General features: G+C 36.1%; 1 protein-coding gene across 1 annotated transcript; it reads right to left on the bottom strand.

Moving 5' to 3' along the window:
• Positions 1 to 501: 501 nt before the first annotated feature.
• On the bottom strand, positions 502 to 2,918 carry LOC136172578 (olfactory receptor 4K1-like). The gene is made up of 2 exons (XM_065942006.1): positions 2,873 to 2,918; positions 502 to 1,466 (listed from the first exon to the last, which is right to left on the bottom strand). The coding sequence occupies exons 1-2, from the start codon at positions 2,916 to 2,918 to the stop codon at positions 502 to 504; spliced, it is 1,011 nt and encodes a 336-aa protein (XP_065798078.1).
• Between the last annotated feature and the right edge of the window lie 5,408 nt (positions 2,919 to 8,326).

Below are 8,326 nucleotides of genomic sequence, written 5' to 3'. Positions count from 1 at the left end.
TAGAAGGCTGCAAGATTTTTTAACAAGACCTATATAAGGGAAATTAAAAATTCTAATATATGTAGTTACTGTTTTGGGGCTTCCCTCATGGCTCAGACAGTAAAGAATCTGCCTGCAATGTGGGAGACCTGGGTTCAATACCTGGGCTGGGAATACCCCCTGAAGGAGGGCATGGCAACCCACTCCAGTATTCCAACCTGGAGAATCCCGTGGACAGAGGAGCCTGGCGGGCTACAGTCCATGGGGTCGCAGAGAGTCAGATATGACTGAGCAAGTAAGCACAGCACAGCAGTTACCATTTCAGGGAAGATGAAGTGAGCCACAGAATATCAAACTGGTAACATAACATGAGGTTCTGCACTGCATTTGCCAACTTTAGAGTGACAAATTCAGGTCTTATCACTGGAAAGACTAATTATGATAGAAACACAATGATAGCAATTAAACATGTGCATTACAAAAAACAAGAAGAAAGGACTTGTGTTGCTTCATCACAGTTGTCTAAAAGACTTCCTTGGAACCCACATGTTGGTTCCTTAGTTTCTTCATGGCTTCCTTTACATCTTTATTCCTTAGGGTGTAAATCATAGGGTTAAGAAGAGGAGTGAATACAGTGAAAAACACAGAGATAAATTTATCAATTGTGAAACTTTCAAAGGGCCAAATATAGATAAAGATTAATGGGCCAAAGAACAGAACTACAACAGTAATGTGGGCAGACAGAGTGGAAAGTGCCTTGGATGTCCCACCAGAGGCTTGGCGATGGACAGTAGCCAGGATGATAGTGTAAGAAATGAGCAAAAGGAGAAAACAGATAAGTGACAACAGGCCACTATTTGTGAGCACCAGGATCTCTAAAACATAGGTGTCCAAGCAGGCAAGTTTAATCACAAGGGGGAGGTCACAAAAGAAATTGTCTACCTTGTTGGGTCCACAGAAAGGAAGATCTACTGTGAATACCAGGTGACTGGCTGAGTGCAAGATGCCAATGGCCCAGGAGACTCCCACCAGGACAGTGCACACTCTTCGGTTCATGATGGTCATGTAATGCAGAGGTTTGCATATAGCGATATATCTATCATAGGCCATGGCAACAAGAAGTACCATCTCACTGCCCCCAAAAACATGCAAAAAAAATATCTGTGACATGCATCCCTCGAAAGTGATGGTCTTATGTTCACTGAGGAAGTCCGCAATCATCTTGGGAGTGGCAAATGTAGCCTGACACACATCAATGAAGGAGAGATTGCTAAGAAGAAAGTACATCGGAGAATGCAGTCGAGAGTCTGTAATCACTGTGAGAATGATAAGAATGTTTCCCACCACTGCAGCACCGTAAAACACAGAGAAGGTAAAAAAGAGGAAGAGCTGGAGTTCCCGAGAGCTAGACAGGCCCAACAAAATGAACTCAGTAACCACTGACTTATTGCTCCATCTGTTAAATGAATCTGGGCTGCTCAAGTTAGCTAAACGGAAGAAAAATAATTATTTATTAAAAAAATTAACAGATAATAGTATTATTATTATTTTTGGAAATTTATATTTTCCTTGTGTTATATAACTATACAAATTGTCATTTATGGATTGGCTAGATAAAAGATGGATAGAGATAACAGATTTATCTAATAAATAAGTCAATATGGAAGGAAGGGAAAATTTGATTTGATATTATATACAAATATACTTTTTATAGAAGTGTGCAAGATCTCAATAGCACTTTGAAAGTCCCATGTACCATACTTACACATTCAGATTAGAAATTCAAAAGATGAATCTGATGCCTTTTACAGAATCTTGGAGGGACAAGAAATTTAGGCCAAGTGCAAAGAGATGAATATCAGACCAATTACTTTAGCAATGACATTGGAGAAATACGTGAGATGTGGCCATGTATTTGAGAAAATCTACAGTGATAATAAGAGAGAGAAATTAATTTGTAACAAGTTAAACTACTATGAGTGACAAATTACATTCAGTTTTCTATATTAAAAACAATTTGAGTTTTACATGATTTAGTAGTCAAAATATCTTACTAGAAACTCAGAAGCATATGTTCTTTTTAATCACTCTTTATTTCTCTCCATATGATCTCCTTTTCACAGCAGTTGAATATAATATTATTTAATCTGACCTTCAAAACACTTCAAAGATGGAACTGAATATAATTTAATTACTATGATATGTTTGTTATTTAAACTTATATTTGTACCACTTATCTTTGCTGGTAATTTTTTAATCTCTTCTTTCTGTGATGAGTTTATCACAATAACAAAAGTGTTTTTCCAAAGTCAGCTGAAAACATAATTTATATAATTAATTAGCTCAACAAATAATAAAAATTGCCTGCCCTGCACCATGCAACCTTATGGGCTCTGGAGGCAAAGCAATGGGGAAAAAAGCGGGATGGGGGTGGGGAATATGCCCTACCTTCACTCCAGTACTCTTGCCTGGGAAATCCCATGGACGGAGGAGCCTGGTAGGCTGCAGTCCATGGGGTCGCTAAGAGTCGGACACGACTGAGCGACTTCACTTTCACATTTGGTTATATTCTAAAGAAATGGTGGGACTGGCGGAGGCAATGGAGATAAAATATATATTGTCATTTAGTGATAAGTGCTTCAGAGAAAATAAAGCAGGGCAAAGGAATATGGACTAACCAAGTGGTCATAAAAGCTCACCGGGCAGGTTACAATTCAGCAGCAACTAAAGAAAATGAAGAGCAAGCCTTGAGAAAATCTACTTCAGACAAAAGGGATAGCAAACATGTGCAACAAATTGTTTATGTGAAATAAGCATTCTCTTGAAAAACATCAGTATAATTTTGGCCAGTTTATTAGAAATTAAATAATGGAAACTTAGCTTTTAACCTTACCATGAAATTGACATAATCGCCTTTTTTGAACAATAGTCTGCCTCATAGGCTTAAACAATTTTAGAAAGCTATAAATTCAGTCTTAAAATAAGGACACACACTAAAAATCTAGCCTTTTTTGTTTTCTAAAAAAAAAAATAGATGTAAAATTGCATTCCAAATTCTATACATATACTTCTATATACAGAATTTGAAAAGCAATTTATATTTTTATATAAATGCATAGTGATAATTGTATCATTCAAAATAAAATTGAAATGATCTGTGATTTCTTGTAAGAACCCTTCAAATGAAGCTCATGACCAGATCTCAGAATCTGGGAAAATTTTTCTGTGTCTGTCGTCACATTCAATGACAGCTGGATGAGATATACTGTATTATTTATTCAAGTTAAGACATTCACACATTGAGAGCATTTTAAAATATAAAAATTACTAATTAGTTTTTTGTATTATTCATAGAATCTTATGCCTTTTAAAACATCTTCCTATAGTGTATCAATGTATATACAAGGCTTCACAAGAGTTTTCAAAGTGATAAATGCAAAATCTATTGGCTTATTAAAATGACAACTTTTAGCCCCATTCTATTATCTATCACTATATCTATTTTTTCAAAATAATTTAGCAATAGGTTTACCTTCACCTGGGTGCTTCAGTCCATCAACGTGTTAGCAGTGACAATAATCAGAAAAGTCTAATGTTTTATTTCAGATTTTAGAATCTCATATACAAACTCCAAGTTCTTGTTTTAATTTAATTCTTATTTTATATTGGAGTATTGTTGATTTACAGTATTGTGTTAGTTTCAGGTGTATGGCAAAGTGATTCAGTTATACATATATAAATATCCATTCTTTTTCAGATTCTTGTCCCATATAAGCTATTACAGAATCTTGTCATCTCAATTCTATAATTACTTTGGCCCAGAATCCCTTTAACTCTGAATGTTAATATCTATATTTAATTTTTTGCTTCATGTGATTAAATTCTGCATACCAGTTTTGAGAGAAATCACAGGGGAGCAATAATAGGTTGAAGAAAAGAAACCTCCAAAACCTATTGGCTTTTTTTAAAAAAAATGATTGAGTCACAAGAGTCCATAAAACAATATTTGAATACCATACTGCTGCTGCTGCTGCTAAGTCGCTTCAGTCGTGTCCGACTCTGTGCAACCCTATAGACGGCAGCCCACCAGGCACCATACTACATGCCCCCAGGTATCAGATAACCAATCCCACGGATTGCAATAGCCAATTAAAAAGCTTCCTGTATTAAGTGAGGTCATCTTGCTGTGGGAATTACTGCTACACTTCGAGTTGTTTTTCTCAAAAACAAGATGACAAAAGCATTTAAGTTATTTGTCTATAATTGAAAGCAAAGTACACATCACAAGAGGGAAATGTAGTGACCTAGGAGTTTGCAACACCAGTTACTCTTGTTCAACAAGCTGTCTCCCTCCATGTGCCTTTTTTCCCTTGTTTAAAGTGACTAAGCCAGTAAATACTAGCCCAAAGACCTAGAGCAGGAATATGTGTCATAAGAAATATAAATCTGGCAATGGGCATAAGAGAATTAGAATCTTTTCTTTAATTCTTTGCTTTTTTCTTTTTATGGAAATTATCTATGATAACATTTTTCAAACTCTATACCTTAAAATAAGCTACCCCTCAAAATCCAATATTTTAATTGCCTTTGCTCATTACTTAACCATACATTAGGATCAGAAAGAAAGCTCATTTGGGCATACAGTGGGTAAAACTGCTTAGGTATGCAAGTAGTTTGCTTTTGGATTTTGTGGAAAGAGGTCTCAGAGCAGAGAAAGGAATAAAGTCTGCAGAGAAGAGCAGGTGACAGCAAGGAAGGGAAACTTGGGGAGCCCGTAAAGAAGCCCAGGTTTCTCTGAATTCTCTACGGATAGACCAGCTCCCTTCTTGATCTTTCTCTTTAATATTTCACAAATATTTCAATTCTTTTGTTTCCAAACCTATTCCCCCTTCACTCTGCCCCATCCCCAGCTAATGGCATTTCTTTTGCCCCAGCATTTTCAGCCGGAAACTTAGTTCCTTCCTTTTCCTCACTTTTTTTTCTACATTCTACTTTGTATTCCTCCAAAATATTCCCAGTTTATTAAATTATATTCACTTTAGCTCCTCTGTCTAAACCGTCATCATTTTTCTCCTCAAATGTTTCAAGATCTTCTGATGATCTCAATTTTTACCATTGACTTTTTCCAATTGATTCCTCCAGTTTAATCTTTAAAAATAAAATAAAACCATAAGTCATGCCAACCTTTAAAATAAAGCAGGCAGTTATCTTAACTAGAAAAATGGTTTTATTCAGGAATAGCAGACATATTGCAATTGCAAGATATGCAAAACCATACACAAGCCTGGCAAACAAAAGAGAAGAATGTTACTTTATAGAAAAACAGGAGGACATTTGGAAGAGCTGGTTTGAACAAAAGTTCATTGGAGGAAAGTGAGAGTTCCGAGTGGTGATATCTCATTGGGTGAGTGGTGGTAGTTTCTCACTGTACTTATACTTCCACTTTTATATGGTAGTTTTAATGTTTATTAATATGTTTGAGTCACTTGCAATCCATTAATAATAAACTGCCTAATATTATACTTTGCTAATTTTTCTACTGGCTTCTCAGTATTTGTTTCAGTTCAACTCAGTCACCCGGTCGTGTCTGACTCTTTGTGACCCCATGAACTGAAGCACACCAGGCTTCCTTGTCCATCACCAACGCCCAGAGCTTGCTCAAACTCATGTCAATCATGTTGGTGATGCCATCCAACCATGTCATCCTCCATCATCCCCTTTTCCTCCTGCCTTTAATCTTTTCCCACCATCAGGGTCTTTTCCAGTGAGTCAGTTCTTCACATCAGATGGTGGCCAAAGTATTGGAGTTTCAGCTTCAGCATCAGTCCTTCCAACAAATATTCAGGACTGATCTCCTTTAGGATGGACTGTTTGGATCTCCTTGCCAGCCCAAGGGACTCTCAAGAGTCTTCTCCAACATCACAGTTCAAAAGCATCAATATTTTGGCACTCAGCTTTCTTTATAGTCCAACTCTCTCATCCATACATGACTACTGGAAAAACCATAGCTTTGAGTAGATGGACCTTTGTTGGTAAAGTAACATCTCTGCTTTCTAATATGCTGTCTAGGTTGGTCATAGCTTTTCTTCCAAGGAGCAGGTGTCTTTTAATTTCATAGCTGTAGTCACCATCTGCAGTGATTTTGGAGTCCAAAAAAATAAAGTCACTGTTTCCGTTGTTTCCCCATCTATTTGCCATGAAGTGATGGGACTGGATGCCATGGGTATTTGCTTACTGACTTATAAAACCTCTTTACAATTTAAAGATATTACCCCTGTGGATAATGCTGCTGGTCACCTTATCTTTCTCTTGACTTTATTTGTGGTGGAATTTTTAAAAAAAACTAAAACTTTTGTGGAAATTAATTTAGTCATATTTGCCAATCTTTTTTTTTTTTAACTTTTTGACTTTTGAATTTTTTTTATCAAACTCAATGTGATAGGTTGTGCCTGATCACTTAAATCCCCAGTAGACCCAACAATGATTAGAAAGTGGAAGAATGTGTCTCTGGTAGAACAAGGAACTGGCCAAATCAAATCGCCATCACAAATTCTAATTTCCCCCTTTCTCCCACTGTCTTCCCTCGCCTCCATCTTTCCTTGTGTCACCTCCCCCTTCTCTACCTCAGTATTTGACTATTGAGGATCAGAGCAGCTAAATGACAATTTTTCAAGGAAACTATTGGCAACTCTCCATTTTCACTTGCAAGTCAGAGTTAAAAGGGAAAAAAATACTACCAACAATATCATGAATGCATTAATGTTTATTACATATGTAAAATGTTTTTGGCACTATATAAAATTTGTTTTAAAAAAAGTCATGTTAAAGGAACATTACCATGTTTGATGTTGTACAAATAAACTTGACCTGAAGTCTAAAGTCCCAAGAATCCTTAGTTAATAGTTAGTATCATGGTTCTAAAAGACTATCCATGTCTAAGACTCAGCTGGCACTGACTTATCATGCAGAGTTAATATCTAAACACATAGTCACTAAGTTGTGTCTTAAAATATAAGTAAAATACTGAACCCAATGTGATAACAATTGCAGGCTTTCTATTTTCTGTTAAGTGACTCTTTTTTCTTTGGTGAATACATTTTGTCATTTTGTTATAAGGCTTTTTTCATAAGGCAAAGGGAGAAGTACATAAGAAACCTTTGGCCAGCGAATAAAAAATAATTTGTTGTTCAGTTGCTAAGTCACGGACAACTCCTTGTGACCACATGGACTGCAGCATGCCAAGCTCTCATGTCCTTCACTATCTCCCAGTTAGCTCAAATTCATGTCCATTGAGTCAGTGATGCCATCCAACCATCTCATCCTTTGTCCTCTTTTCCTCTTGCCATCATTCTTTCCCAGCATCGGGGTCTTTTTCAAATGAGTCAGTGCTTCGCCTCAGGTGGCCAAAATATGGAGCTTCAGCTTCAGCATCAGTCCTTCCAATGAATATTCAGGATTGATTTCCTTTAGGATTGACTGGTTTGATCTCTTTGCTGTCCAAGGACTCTGAAGAGTCTTCTCCAGCACAGATTTTAAAACCATTATTACCAGGTGGTGCTAGTGGTAAGGAACCTGATTGCCAATGCAGAAGATAATAAGAGATCTGGGTTCAATCCCTGGGTTAGGAAGATTCCCTGGAGAAGGGTATGGCAACCCACTCCAATATTCTTGCCTTGAGAGTCCCATGGACAGAGGAGCCTGGCAGGCCACAGTCCATTGTATCGCAAAGAGTTGAACATGACTGAAGCAACTTAGCATGCATGCAAAGCATTATTACAGGTACAAGAATTTTAGATTCTTTCTTCTGTTTTCCAAGAAATACAAAAGAAAAGATCTAAGACTTGATTCTCAGTTGCAAAAAAATTTTTGTCATTTTTGTGCATTTGTATGTTTTAGTACATATCGAATTGACTTTTTCTGTGAATTTAAATATTCTATACCTGATGTATTTGCAGACAATTTCAAAGATATTTGCTATTTTTTATGACTAATGTAGAATTCATTATAACTAACTTTTTCTACTTAAAAATAAGTAGACTAGGGAAATAGATATGTATGTTACAGTTAGCACCAAACATCTAGAAAATGTTTTGTAATGAATAGAAATGAGTATCAAATAATCTAGGAAAAACAGAAAAATTTTATTGGGACATAGCAGCAAATAGGAAAAACTATAAATATCCAAAAATTTTCAATACATGAGGAAAAGATAAGCTAACAAACATGCAACAAATGTATATAAGTGAGGCAAAATCTATGTTTTAAAACAATATTTTTCCACTATGTCAATTTATAGAAAAAAATATTCTAAATAAGTCGATAGAGGCTAACAGAAACATAATTTACT

The sequence above is a fragment of the Muntiacus reevesi genome, chromosome 7 (assembly GCF_963930625.1).
Source record: "Muntiacus reevesi chromosome 7, mMunRee1.1, whole genome shotgun sequence".
Lineage (NCBI taxonomy): Eukaryota > Metazoa > Chordata > Mammalia > Artiodactyla > Cervidae > Muntiacus > Muntiacus reevesi.
Note: the sequence above shows the minus strand (reverse complement) of the source record. Positions and strands in the feature narration are given on the sequence as shown.

Excerpts from the sequence above, each read along its gene's own strand:
- LOC136172578 (XM_065942006.1), bottom strand. The coding sequence starts at position 2,918 with ATGAGGCAGACTATTGTTCAAAAAAGGCGATTATGTCAATTTCATG. Across the intron at positions 1,467-2,872 it reads GCGATTATGTCAATTTCATG|CTAACTTGAGCAGCCCAGAT; the intron begins GTAAGGTTAAAA and ends TCTTCCGTTTAG.